At 41.0% G+C, this 19,447-nt stretch overlaps 1 protein-coding gene across 2 annotated transcripts in view; it reads right to left on the bottom strand.

Moving 5' to 3' along the window:
- ERC2 (ELKS/RAB6-interacting/CAST family member 2) overlaps positions 1-19,447 on the bottom strand; it is a 936,802-nt gene that overhangs the window by 768,591 nt on the left and 148,764 nt on the right. For both annotated transcript variants that reach the window (XM_088022015.1, XM_088022017.1), the window contains one exon: positions 18,907-19,323. In XM_088022015.1, coding sequence (XP_087878141.1) covers positions 18,907-19,323 — 417 coding nt within the window. The remainder of the gene's footprint in view (positions 1-18,906; positions 19,324-19,447) is intronic.

The raw sequence follows: 19,447 nt of genomic DNA, 5'->3' as shown, positions 1-19,447 counted from the left end.
AAAAAAAGAGAGAGACAGAGAGAGAGAGAACTGTCTGTCAGGTTAAATTACTGGCCCAAAGCAATGAGAACAGCTATTCTTGATTTATTAGGATAAGAAATTTAAAAATACATGCTTTTATACAAGGCAGTGTCATGGTGGGAGAAAGAGGAAAGGGGAAAAATTTGGAGTCCTATAGCAATCAATTTATTCCCAAAGCAAAAATATTTATTCTTACTCTGTATGATCACAAGTTTTACTAATGGTCATAAAATAATTGCCTCATTTCAAAATACACTTGCTATATAGCACAGGAATAAAGTTTACCATGTGAGCTTCTTCTTCCTTAAATAATTTTACATTTAGCTGCCATCAACTTCACCTTTCCCACCTTTAGATTCTGGCCTCTAAATGAGACCAGTAAGAGTTCACAAGGCCCAGGATAATGGGTTTTCCAGAAATGGGATCCCAGTTTCCCAAGCAAGGGGAAGGCCAGACCACAAGAGCCAGAGCTTAAAGAAAGTAAATAATTCAAAAATAAAAATCTGTAAACAGGCAGATTTTTTACGGCCTGCTCTACTTGCAGAGCACTGACTCAGACATATTGCTTTTCTTCATCCTCTTATATCATCACTACAAGTAACAGTAAGTGCAGCAAGCCCAAGAAAAAGAGCTTTATAAAGAAAGGGAAAGAAGCCAGCCCAGTGAGATTCTGATAATGGCCAGGTGCCCTTTTCCCTGCTTCAGCTGGATTCTCTCCCTTTATTCTCACAACACAGAAGGTTTTCTTAGTCCCATTTTACAGAGGAGCAAGCTGAGTCTCAGAAAAGTCAAACAACTTGCCTAAGATCACACAGCTATTAATAATAAGCCATGTCTGACTCCATAGCTCTTGCCTTTATGCTATACCACACTGCCCCGAGCAGTTTTAGGTCAACACTTCTCAAAACCTTCATGTGCTCACAGGTCTCCTGCAGATCTTCTTATAAAACAGACTCTAATTCCAGAGGCCTGGGGTAGAGCCTGAGATGCTGCATTTCTAACTGTGGTTGTTGGGCCACATTTGGAGTAGCAAGGTTTTTCACCAGTCGTTCTCAACTGGGGACAATTTTGCCCCCCAGGAGACATCTGGCAATGTCTGGGGACATTTTTGATTATCACAACTGGGGGTGGTGATGCTACTGAATTTTACAGGTAGAGGTCAGGGATGTTGCTAAACATTCTACAACATACCGGATGCCCTCCCTCCCAACAAAGAGTTATCCATCCCAGAATGTCAACAGTGACTCAGTTGAGAAACTCTGCTTTAGAGGTCCCAAGTTCATTTAAACTTCTTCTAAAGCTGCTGTAGTTTTGCAAACTTGCACTGGGGTCAAAGGTCAAAATTGCAGCTCCAGTATTTCAAAAATTCTCCTTAAAGTCTGATAGAAAAGTTGATACCATGCAACTCATGGCTAGAATATAATGAAGTTTAATTTCCTCACAAATATCCCACCATCACACTGAAGAAAATCAAATCAGCTGATTATAAAGAAGGGTTTCACAAACTGCCTGGAGTTTCTGTAAGGTCCTTGTTTCATTGCACTAGAGTTCACAATTGAAAAAGCAAAAGATAAGTTTATTTTTAGATGCAAATTTTATAATTTCCTGCTCTGGCAGTTCAAACATTTACCTTGTTGACAAGGATCACATGAATCTATCTCTTACTACTCAGCATTGGCTATTGTGACCGACCATCAATATTGCTGGGACACTGCAGTACATTGCACCCGGCATCCATTCAATTCCCAAAACTCAGTAAAGAAACCAGTCATTCATCTAGATCTTTAATATTCATGGCACCAAAAAACTAGTTCAATTTTAATATTTTTTTTACTGAAATAGCCATACTTTATTGTCTCCAAATGTCATTTTGTTTGTTTATAGCACATGCTTTAGGAAAACTATACATTTGAACATAATGGGGGTTTGAATATAAAGTGGGGTTAAAATCCTATAGCTTTTGGGGGGACGTGAGGGGTGTCTAAGAAAGAATATGATATGTCTCACATCTTATGGGGTTCCTACCATATACCAAGGACAGTGCTAGATCCTATGGATGTTCTCCGTCTAGATATTCAGTCAAGTAAATGGACATTTAATAATTTCTATAAGAAATAAGCACAAGCAGGGACCCTAATTCAGTCTAGGGTGAGAGAGAGTAAAAGTGAGGACTTCTGAGACGGTAACGCCTGGGCTGAATAATGCAGGACAAATAAAGGTTGGTCAGGTAAGTGTGGAGGAGAAAAGGTGCTCAAGACAATAAGGGGAGCTGCACAAACACAGGCACAGAGCCCAGAGGCCAGTTATTGAGCAAAGCAGTCAGAATTTAAGGTGACTGGAGCAGAGGAGAGAGAAAGAACAAGAAATGAGACTGGAAAAGCAGGGAGGGGCCTTGTGAGCCAGGCTCAAGAGTTTGTACTCTGACCTCCTGGCAATGGAGGATATGGAAAGGACAGACATGCATTTTTCAAAGATGATTATGATAGCAGTGTGAAGAAGGAACTACAAGAGGTACAAAGCTGGGAGACTAGTTAAGAGGACCAGGCCAAAGCTAAGAGCGATGGAAAAGAAAAGCCACAGGCAGATCTAAAGTCTGTAGAGAAAATGTAGGGACCCCAAGGGGTACGTGCACCCCGATGTTTATAGCAGCAATGTCCACAATACCCAAACTGTGGAAAGAGCCAAGATGTCCATCGACAGATGAATGGATAAAGATGTGGTATATATACACAATGGAATATTATGCAGCCATCAAAAGGAATGAGATCTTGCCATTTGCAATGACGTGGATGGAACTGGAGGGTGTTATGCTGAGCGAAATAAGTCAATCAGAGAAAGACATGTATCATATGACCTCACTGATATGAGGAATTCTTAATCTCAGGAAACGAACTGAGGGTTGCTGGAGTGGTGGGGGGGTGGGAGGGATGGGGTGGCTGGGTGATAGACATTGGGGAGGGTATGTGCTATGGTGAGCGCTGTGAATTGTGCAAGACTGTTGAATCACAGATCTGTACTTCTGAAACAAATAATACATCATATGTTAAAAAAAAAAAAAGAAGAAGAAGATAGTAGGGAGGGAAGAATGAAGGGGGGAAATCGGAGGGGGAGACGAACCATGAGAGACTATGGACTCTGAGAAACAAACTGAGGGTTCTAGAGGGGGGTGGGGTGGGGGGATGGGTTAGCCTGGTGATGGGTATTAAGGAGGGCACATATTGAATGGAGCACTGGGTGTTATGCACAAACAATGCATCATGGAACACTACATCAAAAACTAATGATGTAATGTATGGTGATTAATAATAAATAAATAAAAAATAAATAAAAGTCTGTAGAGAGAATAAAGAAGATTTAGTGATATAGTGGATAGAGGGGATGCGGTAAGGCTGAAAGACGGCCACATCCTAATCCCCAAAATTTGTGTATATGTTACCTTACATGGCAAGAAGGACTCCGAAGATATGATTGTTAAGGATCTTAGGACAGGAGGATTATCCCAGATTATCTGGGTGGACCCAATGTAAGCACAAGGGTCCTCCTAAGAGGGAGGTAGGAGGGTCAATCAGAGGGAAGTAAATGTAACAACAGAAGCAGAGGTCAAAGAGAGAGAAATTTAAGGATCTAGGAAGGGGCCATGAGCCAAGGATTGCAGCTGGCCTCTAAAGGCTGTGAAAGGCAAGGAAATGCATTCTCCCCTAGAGCCTCCAGAAAGGACACAGGCTTGCCAACACACTGATTTTAGCACAGTGAAATTGATTTCAGACTTCTGACCCCCAGAACTAGGAGAATAAGTTTATGTTGTAAACCACTAAGTTTGTGGGAATATGTTACAGCAGCAATAGGAGACTAATACAGGAGTGATAGAGAAAGAGAAATTGATGATAACTCCCAGTATCTGGATTGGGTGGGGGAGTTAAACAGTGGGGTCAGTCAGTAAGACAGAGACATAGGGGGAAAAACAGTTGGGAGGAAGACAAAAAGTTCCATTCTGGACAGGCTAAATTTAAGATGTCTCTGAAACCCACAAGACGCTCACTAGAAAGCTACATTTATGGCCCTGATGCTCTGGAGAGAGGTCCAGACTGGGGACGGAATTTTCCATAAACTTGGTACTCAGTATATGTTTAATTAGGTCTACTGGATTTCCATCTTCTTTTAATAGGTTAGCTGCAGGAAAATTACCACTACTATTATAATGGATATAGAATACACTAGGAAGAGTAATTAGTTCTATAGGCAAGAATAGGAGAGTGGAAAGAACTCAATCCAAATTCTAACTCTAACATGGTAGCTATGTGACCCTGCAAAAGTCACACCTATTCTGTGCCTCAATTTCCTCATCTATAAAGAGAGGCTAAGTCCTGAGCTTAAATGTATAATGAGTGACTGGCACTTAGTTGAGTGTCAAGCACAAAGTAAGTGCTCAATAACGGGTAGCTATTATAAGTACTACGTATGCACAACTCATTAAAAATATTTTGATGAATCTTAAGAATTTTTGTGTCATCCTAAAAAGTTTTAACAACTTATAATTATTTCATGCTTTCTTTCCCCCGTCATTCTCTATACACATCAAACACTTTGGGCATCTATTATCTTACATTGAAGACGTATAAGATGATCTCCCCTCACAAGAGGCAGATGTGTATCAATAATGATAAACCTGATCTGTCAGCATCTACTGTGTGCCAGGTGTTGGTAGTATTAAAGATGAGTAGGATGTGATTCCTACTCTCAAGGAATGCACCGTCTTGAGAGGAGATACAGATAGGTGGATAGACATACAGATATACAGAGATAAATATATAAACATATATAAATTTATATAAATATATAAAGATAAGTAAACTAACATTGAGCGCTTACTATGTGCCAGCCCTTACATGTATTCATGCATTACCTGTACTTTACCTATTACATGCATGACATTTAAGTTTATTCAAAGTCTGTGAACTAGATATCTACCATACTGTATAATCTACTCTATAACATTCTGGAGCAATTACAGAGTGAACCCGGGTTGGTGGAGAGAAGGTCACGCTGGAGTTTGCACAGCTAGATACAAACACCTATGCCCCAACAAGTGACCTGTAAAATGCCACCAGGTGAGGTTTTATTCTGAAGAGAGAACCAATGGTTTGTAAAGGGAGCATGGACTTGCTTTACAAGGAGACCAACGGATGTGACCGTAACTCTGTAACTCCTGCTTATCTTCGTCCCACCTCTCTTCATAGAGACATAAATGACATTTGTTGAGGGCGCCTGGGTGGCTCAGTCGGTTAAGCGACAGCCTTCGGCTCAGGTCATGATCCTGGAGTCCCGGGATCGAGTCCCGCATCGGGCTCCCTGTTCGGCGGGGAGTCTGCTTCTCCCTCTGACCCTCTTCCCTCTCGTGCTCTCTCTCTCTCATTCTCTCTCTCGCAAATAAGTAAATAAAATCTTTAAAAAAAATAAAATAAAAATGACATTTGTTGAGCCAAGCCTTGTGCAAAGTGCTTTGTATAGGTCATTTCATTTGAGACCAGAGAATAAACTTGCACAGGTAGATGAAAAGGTTTGACAGGAAGCAGAGAAAACTGCTGATTAAAATTATATTAGGCCAGAAGTCTCCTGCGAAATTCACTAGTATTCTTAGGTCTCTTGCAAAAGCCCAGAACTTCTACTTGGGACATAACAAGAAAGACAAGTAACCCCATAAAACAATGCAGATGAAAACACAAAGGGAAGAAAATGAGGTTAAAATAAAAGAGAAGGAAACTGACATATTAAGAGAAAGAGTAAGATTTTAAATGAAGTCATAATGTGAGCCAGATCAGAAACCTAAATAGAAAACGAAAGTTTCAAAAAAAAAAAACAAATCAGAGACAGAGAGGAACTGGGTGGGAAGAAATGACCAGAAGTTGTTTTGACTTTCTATGGAACAGTAGATACAATGGTTCTCATCTCTGAGGTCAAGTCCCCTGTGAGGTCTTAGGCAAGCTACTTAGCTGCCCTGATGAAGAAATGGGACAATGTCAGCACCTACACCTCACAGGGTTGCTCTGTAACTGAGTAGAGCACTCAGCTCTGTGCCTGCACCAGAGAGCCTTCTATTTTTTACAGTGGCGGCAACAACGATGATGATTTATGCTATTTACAGCACCCTGCCAAGGCCTCCCACGATGAGACTCCATCAACCTTTCTCTCTCCATCTGATAGCCCTCAGACAGACCATGCCACACAGATTTCTCAAGAGGCTGCCGTGATTTCAGAAAATGTGGTCATTTTAGACCATTCTCCTTGAGTCCTCTCACATTTGTGTCTGTGAGGCAACCAAGCAAAAAGACAGCATGCAAAGATAACCACAGCCTACAAAAAGGGGAAAACATAATGAGTTCTTCAAAGAGACTTCATGTCTTCTGGAGAATCCTGTGTCATCATGTGTCAGAAGTCCCCGCTCAGCATAAGCATCCTCAAATCTCCACTAAACTCCCATGATCCCTCTCCCTGTAACAGTTGCTCAAGAGGCAGCCTAAGAATATCCATTGAAGTTAGCACCTGGCAGGTTTTTCAGGCGTCTCAAGCTTCCAGTGTGGAATTGGCAAAGATCCAGTCATGTGCAACATTCTATCTTTTAAAGCAACTAAAGCTTGAGTCCTTAAAACCATCTAAATCTTGACATGCATCATAAAAGTCTTGCAACAGAGACTGTTGGCAGGAACACCACTGGGCATCATGAAGCCGTGGTGGAATACCTACATTAAGTGTTATTTCTGCTGTCTGAGACACAATCAGGTTCTGCCTCTTCCTTGCTGTATGGACTCTGACAGAAGGAAAAGGATCTCCACTGCCCTTTAAAAAAAAAAAAAATCACCTTGTAATGCATTCCTGTTTGGATGTGGATGGAAAAAGCAATGCTTTAAAGATCATTTGTCTGAACCAGGATTAATCTCCAGTATGCTAAAAAGTGCTCACAGCTGGCAACGGAGCTCTTGATTCCAGGTTCAAGTGATTAAATCTAAAGAGGTTTTCTTTTTAGCAACTATTTAGAGAAATATGTTTAAGTCTGGCCAAGAAATATAAAAAGAAAGTGGCACTAAATAAACCCAAAAGAAGCTAAGGTTAGAGAAGCAGCTAATCTCCATAAGTAGGTTGCTGAGTGGGGGAGGTATTGAGTGTTGATAAAGCATTTCCTTTGTATATGATCACTGGACCCAACATGCAGCACTTGGAGAACACAGAAACTCTGCCACTCATCAGTGGAATTCTCTGGGAGAAGAGAACTTTCCTCCGTTAATAACTTTTAAAAACATGCACTAATTCATGCTGACAGTCCAAATCCTCCCATCAAACTTCATTAAGTGATCGGGCTGAGTTCAAACATATATGCAGGATAAAGAGAAAAACTCAAGTCTAGAGAAAATTGGGAAAGGGGGGAGGATAGTGAACAAAATCCTACAGTCTAAACTTAAAGTTTTAGAGTCAGGAAAAGAGGGCAAAATTAGAGAACTTGGTCAAGTGGGTCAAAAAATAAAGGTTTCAGTTGCATAAAAAGCCAAACATGAGTTCAGACTTTTTAGTGTGATATACATAAATACTTGCTGCTATTTTAATATTTGCCTTTACTTGAGATTTAGTAGGAATCTGCCTGAGGCAAGATTTTTTAATAGTAATAATAAAAATACTTACTAGTACTTAGAGCAAAGTATGTGTGGTCATGATGTTTTAAAGGAGAGAAAGAAAAGGTAATTCTGAACATCTGTACTACATTTCCACATGATAAAACTACCACACTCCAAAATTATTCTGAAGTTTGGTGGAGCTGGGGAAGGGGTGGATAGCAGTTCATATAAAGAAATGTTTATTGAAAAAACAGAAAGGGAGACTCAGAGGCCATTTTGGGGAAAGCAGGGATGACAACCTTTACCGTAAAATAGAACTGCTGATTAATAGTGAGAGTCCAGTAGTCAAAAAGTGACTTCTCAGATCCATAATTATTACCTCCATAAATACTCCTGAGAATCAAACATCTTTTATTTTCACAAAGTCCAGCTTTCCCACGTGGTATCTAAGATCAGAACACTAGCCCCAACCCCTCCCTTAGATTTATTTTCTAGGACTTGCCTAATTCCCAGCCCTACCTTTCCTGAGAGGGAAAGGGGTGGTGGGGGGAAGAGAGTCAGAGGTAGCTTCTCTTTCAATCTCTCTTTCTGTCACACACACACACCACTTCTGTTTCTTTTCAGACTCAAGCCCCCACCTCCCCTCAGCACATCTGTTTCCTAGTTCAATCCCCTGCAGGCAGTCTCTGGGTCAAGAATTATCATGACTGGTCTGCCCTTCCTCAGTAAAACAGTTTCAAGCAGGTAGGGCTGGGAATTACTGTATTTTGCCACAGCCACAGGCCAGCCACCAGAAGGAGTGTCAATCACTCTACACCAGCAGTTCACAACCTGTGTAATTTTGCCGCCCCCTTCCCCCCCACCCCCCGCCCTCCAGGAGACATTTTGCAATGTCTGGAGACATTTTTGGTTGTCACAACAGGGGGAAGGGGAAAGGTACTATTTGCACCTAGTAGATAGAAGCCCAGGGTACTGCTACACATCCTACAATGCACAGGACAGCCCCCAGAACAAAGATACCTTCTGTCCCAAATGCCAATAGTGCTGTGATTGAAAAACCCTGGGCTACACCAAGGAAGCAAAATTTCAAAAATAGACAGGGTCTTCCTCCAACACTAAATATGCTCAAACAGCTGACAACCCAACCCCCCTGCTACCAGAACAGATCTTACTGCCTTAGAGGCTGAAGGAAGGGCAGAGGACGGTAAGGGGATTTCTCACATCCTGACCAGCCCCTGGCTTTACCTGATTAAGAGCCCTTATCTTGATCTTGGACTTCTAGCTTCCAGAATGGTGAGAAAATAAATTTCTGTTGTTTAAAAAAAAAAAAGAATACTTTCCATAGGAAAACCTAGCAAATCTATGTATGGCACACCAATGATTACTACGTATAAGTATCTTTCAACACAATTTATATATACATGGACAGTTTTTCAGGCCAGTTCCTTCAAAGCAGCCACAGATTTAATAAAGCATTGTATAGGCCCAAAAAGTGTCAGTAAGCACAGGCATTAAAAAAAAAAAAAAAAAAAGAGGAGGAGTTGGAAGCTGTGTTTTAATTAGGTCAGGAATTCCTGGTTCCTTTGGAGTTTGAATGGCAATCTCCATTTCTCTGGCATCTTAATAGGTTAGTGAACTCTTCCCACACAGTCCCTTTGTAACCCACAGGTTACCTCCCCAACACCCACCACTCCTAAAAGAGCTGCAGACTTTCATGATAACTGGCAGTGCCCAAAGTGCTACAACTCTGGGGATGAAAATTACCAGCCTAATCATTGTAAAGGAAATACGGGCAGAAATGACAAAAAAAAAAAAAAAAATTGTCTCCTCATTTAAAACAAATACTCAAAAGCTATAAAAAATAGTCAGATTTGATACTCTAAATATAACTAATTGCACATATGCTTTTTACCAAACATCTTGATTCAAAAACTGTTTACTTATCATCTAATTCAGGAGTCACCACACTTTTTCTTAAAGGACTAAATAGTAAATATTTTAGGCTTTGAGGGCCAGGAGGTAAAATCAAAAGAGGTTTTCTTTTGAGGAACTATTTAGATATTAAATACATATGTATATATATTTAGGATATTATATACTTACATAATCATTTCAAATATAGCTATCTAAAAAGGTAAAAACTATTCTTAGTTCCCAGGCCATAAAAAAACAGAGAGTGAGCCATGCTTGCCCCACAAGCTCTAGTGTGCCCACTCTTGATCTAATTGAGTAGTAAGTCTTTATGTTTATTCTAAAGGCTCACTCATCTTTCTTTCTTTTTCCTTTCTCTATAAATCACTCATATGTAATTATACCTTTCCTTTATTAAGGAGGATGTGATTCCTTTTTTGTATAAGTCACAACTGCTGTAACCATAAGCCAATCATAGGACTCACCCAGCAAGCATTCACATTGCCTTATTTAACCCTCTACCCAAAACATTTAAGACACTCTTAACATATGTGCCAAACTGGAAACACAAAGTTTCCCCTTTCACATCCAAGCCAGAATGGGTGGGAAAGTAGATTTTGTTTTTCCAAAGTTTAGCCACCTAGAAGAACAATGAAATGGGGCACTTATCGCAGGTTATAAATACAGTTTTAATGTCTCACACTGACAGAGAGAGAAACCCAAAATACCCAACAAAAACTAAATAAAAAGTAAAGTCAGTTTGGGGAAACAAAGCATTTCTTTCAGGCAATGAAATAATGATAGATTTAAAAAACTGAAAAAGAAGGCTAACTTTGAACAGATAAAATGGAGAAGGTCCAGCTCTAAGCACCCCTGTTTTTTCTTATTCTCTGTTCACAAAAATTCATCTATTTCCTAGGAATTCATGGGGGGCCTAGATGTACAGTACCATTCTTTGTATTTTAATCTAGTACTTTAACTTTCATGAGCGACAAATGGGCTGAGGAGATCCAGCTGTGATGCTGCATTCTGCACGGCACTGTTTAACCCTTCTACTGCTCAGTGACCTCATACATAGATTTATAGTCCTGGATTCAACAGACCCTGATAAGATGGAGCAAGAAAAAAAAAAACAGAGCCTTTTGCATTATTTTTTCCCTTTTTGTTTTGACCGAGAAAATATCCCTCAGCAAGAAGTCAGAAGACCAGAATTCTAGTCTCTGCTCTACTCAGGCATTATCCCTGGCAGTTGTCAATGAGTGGTTAGGAACAGGTGTCTGGAATCAGCAGGCCTAAATGTGAATCCCAGATCCATCACTACTTGCTCTAAAAAGCTGGACCAGACACATCACCCTTTTGGGCCATAGCTTCCTCATCTGAGAGGCAGGAAACCACCACCCAACCCAGAGTATTGTTGGGAGGATTAAGTGGCACTCCCTGGAAATTGATTAGCACAGGCTGATGTTCTTGAGTGCCCAGTAAATGTTATTTGTCATTACTTCTTAATCTCTCTGACCCTGTTTCCTCACAGGATTACCAGGAGCATCAAAGGAAAGCATTAAAACAGTGTATTCAATAAACTATGAAGCCTCCTTCATATGTAAGGTATTAGCTGATGCTCCGTCCAAGACAGGTAGGACCTTGGTATAGCTGAGCTGTCTCAACTTTCTATTGCCACAGTTTGTGACATACTGAAGTATCCACAGTCCTGGTACTTGGAGTACTTTCTCGCCACTGAGCTTTCATTTGTGGTGCATGGTTTTACCAAACGTGATGATAATAAATTAGGTCAGCTACCAAAAGAATATTTTTCAAAAAGTAGTCATACCCAAGGCAGAGCAAGAGGACAGGTAGTGAGAACAGTAATGAGAGTCTCTCCCAGTGTAACCACCTGACATTCTCCCGGATCGCTATCACCTCCCCTCACCTCCCTCTACCCTGCCACTTTCTTTTCTCTGCGGGTTCCAAAATGCCTTGTGCCTAATGGCTCCCTGGGGCTCCACCAGTCTCTTTTACTATAAAAAGCCATCAATGATACTGATGAAAATCAATATGGGGTAAAACTTGAACCATTTCAAATTAGCATGCAGTGTTCAAACTTTAAAGACAGTATTAGAATTTAAAGATAAGGCAAATGATGCTAAACAGAAACAGGAATAGGTGCATTCCCTTTATCATCAGAAATGTGTGGGTAAAAGTTATGAAATCCAGGCGCCTGGGTGGCTCAGATGGTTAAGCATCTGCCTTCAGCTCAGGTCATGATCCCAGGGTCCTGGGATCGAGTCCCACATCGGGCTCCCTGCTCAGTGGGGAGCCTGCTTCTCCCTCTGCCTCCGCCTCTCTCTCTCTTTCTGTCTCTCATGAATAAATAAATATTTAAAAAAAACACAAAAACATCAATACTTTTAAAAAAAAGTTATGAAATCCTGCTTTTGAAAGTGTTGTTAATCAGGATTCAGAGAGAGCGCTTTCCTGTAAAGATGCTTCACTGGCATTCATCCTGTACGGAGTGCTTGGAGAAAATGGAACGAAGTGAGAACAAAGGGAATCTGTATCAAGTTGGCATCAGTCAATGAAAATTCTACGTAATCTCAAAGGATATACCATAGTCAAAATGACATGCTTATTCAGAAAAGAGGCATGAAAGAGAAGTATGCAGTTCCTAGGGTCACCTCTTAGACAACAGTAGGGGTGAGTGACAAGGCAAACTTTGGAATGATCACACAAACTGGGGACTTGGTAGCCACAAATGATCAAGTGTGTTTGCAAACAACAGCAACAACAACAATGTGACCAATAGTCAGAAATGCCTTGTGCGCTTCACAGAACTTCACAGTCATTTCCTGAGCCATGTTCTCAACGCTGGTTGGACAGCTCCACCAGGATTTCATCAAACTCAGCACATCCAAAGTCCTTCCTCAAGCCTAGCGCCTCTTACTGGCCACTCCCACTGGCACACTATCCCACCATCTGTCTGCGCCCAGGCCCACAGAGGCTGTCTGCTCCTCGCAGCTCCCAGCACTAGGTTCCCAGATTGTCAAGGTCAAGGTAGAGATGACCTTTCCCTTCAACTCCTGTGGCTACCACCCAGATTCAGACTCTTGGTGACCTGAACAACCACGGTATCCTTCTAACTTGTGTCCATGCCTCCTCCTCCCAATCCACTATCAATTAGCACTAACAGTCTTTTATGATCATGCCATTCTCCTGGGAAAATTCCTTCAACAGCTGCCCAGAGCCTATCGAGTAAAAGCCAATCCCTGTGTCACATGTTCAGGGCCTTGAGTGACCTGACCTCAAACCACCTTTTTAGCCTTATTTCCTTTCCCTTCTGGCAGGTGGAGTTTCAACTGCTCAAACTCATGGCACCCCAAAACACATCACAGTTCCCACCTCTGAGGTTTGGCTCAGCTGTCTCTTTTCTAATCATACTTCACCATCACCCCTGTGTGTTGAAATTCCTCCTGCCTTTGAAGACCAGCTCTGTCATGGCTGAAGTCAGTGGTCAGCCTCCTACCTGTAAGCTGCATAGCATTTAAGTGCCATTTGATGTTCTCTTAGTACACCACCCTGAGAAGTAGTAGCGTGTGATGGTGACAGGTATAGACTCTGCACCCAGATTTCCCAGGTTCTGATCTTGGCTCCAGCATTTGCTTTGTGTGACTGGAAATAATTACTTACTTCTTTGTGCCTCCATTTCTTTATCTGTGTGATGGGAATGATGACAACAGTATTTATGTAGTACAGAACCTGGTAAGTGTGAGCTGTTTCTCTTACTGCCCACCTGAATCCTTGAACAAGACCACAAACTTGCCAGGGGTGCTCCCACAGTATCCTGCATATGGATGTTCAGCATGTATTCCATGACATCCAACACAGTTTCCAAAAATGAAAGAAAACTTCCAGTTAGGGTTACACTCGAGTTCCTGCTCCACCCCAAACACAGAGCAATGATAGAGAAAACATAAAAGAGCATGGCACTATAATCATTATGAATCACTCCTCTAATATTGGCAAAATAAATCACAGAGAAATTCCCTATTGTTTCTTAGCTATTTTTTCACTCTCAAATATCTAATGAGCACCTGCAGGGAATATATGAGGCCTGGGAATATGAATGTAATGTACTGATCAGGTAAGAAACATACTTTATTTAAAAAAAAAAAGGAGCAATTTTTAGGTTCTATAATATATATAGGAAATAACTCTTGCAAGAGAGAGTATGTAAAATGTTATGTTAATGTGATCACTCATGTTTAGTAATATTTTTTGTGATAAGCTTTGTTGGTAGAAATAGAACGTGTTAAATCCGTAGATTCAGAATTAGAAATGCCTGCCTCAGCAAAATTATGGTTCAGCCAGCAGAACTGGAGACAAGTTTATGTTCCAAAGAAAGAGGCCATAGGGTTTTGAGATGTGGAGACTATGGTCAAAGATCATATAGTGGAGATTTGAGTCATCAGTAAAAGGTTTATGAGCTCAAGAACTTCTAGGTCACAGACTCTGCCTTGATGGGTCTCCCACTGTCTCAGGAACAACCTGGGTAAATAAATGAGGAAAGCAAGAATTCATGTTGCCTTACCCTCCTCCTCCCTGCCCTAACTGCAGCATGTTGGGAAGCCCAGTCCCAGTCTCCTGGGTGAGTAGCAATTGTGGCCCCCAATGACTTGATTGCTCTTCAGCCCTTGCTACCAAAGATGGGCAAGCTGCCCAAAGGGATTAGCACAGGGAATCAACAGACATGTCAGCAGAACATATACCCTTCCCTTTAAACATCCTACAGTGCAATGAGTCCTGAGATCCCTGATTCTCTTCTAAGGACCAGCCAAGGAAATATTAAGGAGAGTGAATTGAATATAAAAGAATCTGGCATATAAACCCACTTTTTCTTTAATGAAATCAATAGTATTTGGGGTACTTGATTACCAAAACCTTTACAGGAAATAATATGTTCTGTGCAGAAAAAGCTAGAGAACAAGGTAAACTATTACCACATCCAATAATGTCTTATCAAATCAACCTGTATCCAAAAGCATCCCACGACACGAGTGAGTAATGCTGTATTTCAGCCAACACTTTGGCTCACATTAGCACATCAGTTGTAGTTCTTGGGCAATGGTTTTGGTCTTGCAAATAAGTTGAGATCATAGTCTTTTTGTTGTTGTTTCCTGCCAGGCAAAGAAGTGGTTTCGCCCTCAGCCTTTTCCAGACCACCAAAAGATAACAAGATACTAAAGCAACCCAACCCTCCCCATGTGCAACTCCTGCCAACTCAAAATCTCCTCAAACAATAGGCTAAACAAGACCAGTATTCCAGGAGATGGGGTTTATATGAGGCCCAACACCTCTGCCTGAGAATGAATCATAAAACCACTAGTACTCCATTCTCCAGTATTATGCCATCTAGCCCCAAACCAGGTTGAACCGTGCAAAATGAAAAAGAAACCAGAACACACTGAACTTAAAACCTCAAGTACATTTTAAATTCTGTTTTAGATTCATTTAAATTAACAGAGGTCAGGCTACTTCTTCATTCAAGCTGGGCTATTCTTACTCCTTTAATACCAAAAGCAGTCAGCCACATTTTTCCACTAAAATGTAAAAAAAAAAAAAATACCCTGACAGAAGAACATTCTAAAACTCAGTAGAGAATATGGAAACAGCTTATAATAAACTTTGCCTTCTAGAATAACTAACGGAGGAAATTACCCAGCTACTTGGCCATGGGAAACAACTATTTGTATATTTTTACATATTTTGCAGGTCACAAGCTAAAAGCACACTTTTTATTTTCTAGCATAGCTTTTTTCCAAAGTGTTTTACAAAGAACACCAGTGTGGCAAGACAAAAGCAAGTTAAATAAGCTTAAGAACCTTCCCCTTCCTGGGAATGACTGATGCACACTTGCATAATAAGGAGTCTGAGAAGTCCTACAGTAAACTCTACAGAATCCAGCATTTTCCCAAGCTCATTTGGCCCTGCAGCCCTTTTTCTCTCATAGCACATTATCAGCATCCCACAGAATGGCTGTTCTGAAGAGCACATTTTGGGAAAGATTCCTCTAGAAAAGGGATTTCGTGAAATGGTTTAATGGCTGAAACTCTGGAGTCAGCCCAATTCGAATGCCAGCTTCACCACTGGGAAGCTGAGCAAGTTTCTTAGTGTCACCTGTTCCTCAGTTTCCCCAGGTAAAATGGGCCAAATAATAGCACCTACCTCCCAGGCATGGGTCTTTCCACATGACTGGAACAGTCTTCTGAGAGCTTCACATGGCTGGTTCCTTCTTGTCATTCAGGTCTCAGTTCACAATATCACCCCCTCCAAGAGGCCTTCCCTGATCACCCAATATCAACTTGGCCCCACCCAAGGCACTAGTTCTTCATCATCTTCTTTTCTTCATGATACTTCTCTGTTTAACTATTAAATTATGTGTCATCCCCACAGAATATAAGCACGATCAAGTCAAACTTTATTAGTTATGATTGCTTTATCCCAAAACAGATCCTCAGTAAGTGCTCATTGAATGGATGGATAACTGAATGCACGAGGTAGTTGTGAGAGTTAAATATGAATCAATGAGAGCATTCTTTGAAGTGTTTGAAACATAAGCATCTATACAGATGCTGTTATTTAAACTTCTAAGGAATGATGAGTGGTTAAGGCACTCATAATTCTTGCACTATTTAACTTGCCTTTTCTTGCTGTATTGTGGGTAAACATTTCATGGCATTTATTCAGAGATGTGTTGGTAAATGGGCTTTAGGGATGGGGTGGCAGGGGCGTAGGCCCTGGGGGTAGCATTTGCTGATTTCCATGGTGTAAATATTCCTACCATGACTAATTCCAAGTTATCAATAGTTTAAAAGCAGGTTCACAAAATTCCTGAAAATGTAACAAATGGCTCTCAGAACCCAGTACAATCCTTCTCTTGGGGAATGTCCTTTCAGGCCTCCAAGTCTTTTTGTTGAGTTAAGTTTAAAAAGACACCTTTTCCACACGCACCTTCTTGATAAGCCAAGAAAAAGGCAATCCACTGATTTCACCTGATGCTCAAGGACACTAGCTGGATGTGTTGGGCTGAATTTTCTGTACCACTCTCTGTGGGCTCTCAGACTGATGGTTAAGGCTCTGAACATGATCTATTTCCATGCCAGAACACTGTGAGGGCAAACTAATCTTGTAAAACACAAATTGAATTTTGTTTACATTCATTTAAGTGGAGGCATCCACACAACAGTATTAAGGCACCATCTACTTAGTGCTACCAATGAGCAGAATCTAGTAACAGAAAAAGAGTGACTCTGCCCCAACCACAAGACCCCAACATGAAGTCAAGGTCAACACTGCAGATGGAGGTTTCTCTGGCATCACTGCCCGGCTGTACATGCAACTTGATCCCTTGGCACCCAAAATAAAGCAGCAACTTTTTTCAACTATGGCAATCTCCAGCCAGTTCTAAGATAACACAACCAAAATTTCAAAATCCACAGCTGCTTTACAGGCAAGTGATTACTGACAGTAGTTATTTCTTCTCTTCTGTAAACTAAATGTAAAGTCTAGGGAGTAAAGCAGGAAGAGATTAGTTTATGCTCCACTCTATTGGTTATTTATTGTTGTGTAACCAATTACCCCTAAATTCAGCAGCTTAAAACAGCACACATTTATTATCTCACAGTTTCTGTGGGTCAGGAATCCAGGCACAGCTTAGCTGGGTCCTTTGCTTCACAGTGTCTCACAAAGCTGCAATCAAGGTGTCAGCCCAGGGCCTGTCATCTTATCTGAAGGTTGCACTGGGAAAGGATCCACTTCCAAGCACACTAAGTGGTTGTTGGCAATTTTCAGTTCTTTGTGGCTGTTTGAGTGGGGGTCTCAGCTCCTCACTGGGTGTTGACTAGAGGCTACCCTCAGTCCCTTGCCACATGAGCCTCTCTCACATGGCAGCTTGCTTCATCAAAGCAGGCAAGTTGAGAACACAATAGTCTGCTTACAAGATGGAAATAACAGTCTTATATAACCTAATCATGGAAGTCACATTGGCATCCCATTACCTTCAGCATATTCTATTGTTTAGAATCAAGTCACTAGGTTCAGTCTGTACTCAAGGACATGGATTTAGACAAGGGTATGATTTCAAACAAGTACAAATCATTAGAAGCCTAACCATGACATTCAGCCTCTTGGAATATGGATCGGAAGACCCAGTCCCAACAAAACATCTCTTTAAGCATCTCCATCTAAAACCAAGCCATGTAGTTTCCCAAGCATGTTGTCAATGTCTCATGAAAATAAATCAAGGGAGAATAAGCATGAAGGACATTAAGTCTAAAGATACAAAAGTCTATTCAAATGTTCTAAGATGCTCCTGGGAGCATCTGCATTAGCAAGCCCCAACATGGGAGCCATGTTTTCTGAACAACCCAAAAAATGACTCACAAGAACTGCCCATCCGAAAAGGCATATAATGCCAAGAAATTTAATTTGGTCTGAAAGCAAATATCTTTTGGAATTTTTATTTATTGTGATAGAATATTTTTAAAATATATTTAATGCCATTTTATTGTTTCTTATTTTTCTGTGAGATCTGTGTCTCCCTCAGCATTTTGCCTACATGGTACTTTTGAGATCCACATCCACCATAGCAGCAAGGAACTGCTGTAAAAATTTCAAAGCTTGGCTGTCACCCACATTTTTTCTAAACTCTATCCAACTACATATCCTCAGATATCTGAGCACCCCAATATTCAATAGTGGTGGCAGGCTGGAGTGCCTCTGAAGGACCTCAAATGATTTAATCCACTAAGTGCAAAATGCATACTCAGAAAACCTGGGACAGTTTGTCCTAGACAAAAGAAAATGCAGACAAGGATTATCTTAAACCTGAATGTTCAAAATTTGTCTGCACATTTTACCATTCTTCCCAGAAATATCCATATGCTTTATTTTCTGCAAATGCTGTCCCAATTCAGCCATAAAAATATCTAGATTCATTGTTTTGCTAATCATCTATTTGTTTTGCTCCTTTAGAGAGATGTATTTGATAAACATCTAAAACTTAGTATTGTACTTAAAAAACCCTGAAATTATGGCCATGTGTGGGAAAGCAATTGTAAACCACCTTAGAGCTGGCAGGTGCCGCACGTACCTGGATCCCCAATACATGTCGAGTAACGATGGAACACATGTGTAGTGAGCAGAGAAAAAAAAACTAATGCAAAATTCCAGCTTAAAGGTGATAAGCAGACAGGAAGATTATAAAACGGATGCCAGGAAATTTTGTTAAGGCTGCAATCTTCCAACCTGTGAAAATAACTTGGTAACATATTTTAACTTGTAAAATATGGCTTTGGGGAAATAGAGTGAATGTCCTTACCTCTCTAAGATGTATGTTTTCCTTCTCTTTCTGGTCTAAAATCACTTCTAAGTGGCTGACTTGAGACTCAGCCTCTGCCATCCGCCGTGTCCGTTCATTGTCATCCTCGAGACTTTTAGAAGGCAAACCTTTACTTTGCAACATCTCAAGAAGCTTTTTAATCGACTCGTCTCGGGCGTTGAGGGTCTGTTTCTGTGTTTCAATTCTCAGCTCCATTTCCTCTAAGGTCTTCCTTAAGAGGAACAGCTCCTTAGCTTGTCTGTCATGCTCAGCTTGGAGCCGCCGGAAGTTCTCCTCAGTCAGCTCAATGGTGAAGTGCTCAGCTCCACGGTTGCCACTCTCTTGCTGCAGGAGGTGATTGAGGTCTCTCTGGGTCCGAAGCTCATCCTGAAGGGCTTGGATTGTCAACTGCAGGTGCTGTGATGAGAAAGATGGAGCAGGAGAGGAGAAAAAAGGGGAAAAAGTCAATGGAGATGCCAAGCGCTATTTGCTACTACCACACTATGAAGATGGGATGTTAATCATGAGGTAGGTCCAGAGG

The sequence above is a fragment of the Eumetopias jubatus genome, unplaced genomic scaffold (assembly GCF_037043125.1).
Source record: "Eumetopias jubatus isolate StellerSeaLion01/CBP00866 unplaced genomic scaffold, mEumJub1_p1.0 scaffold_1, whole genome shotgun sequence".
Classification (NCBI taxonomy): domain Eukaryota; kingdom Metazoa; phylum Chordata; class Mammalia; order Carnivora; family Otariidae; genus Eumetopias; species Eumetopias jubatus.
The sequence above is the reverse complement of the archived record's forward strand: the minus strand, read 5'-3'. Positions and strand labels throughout refer to the sequence as shown.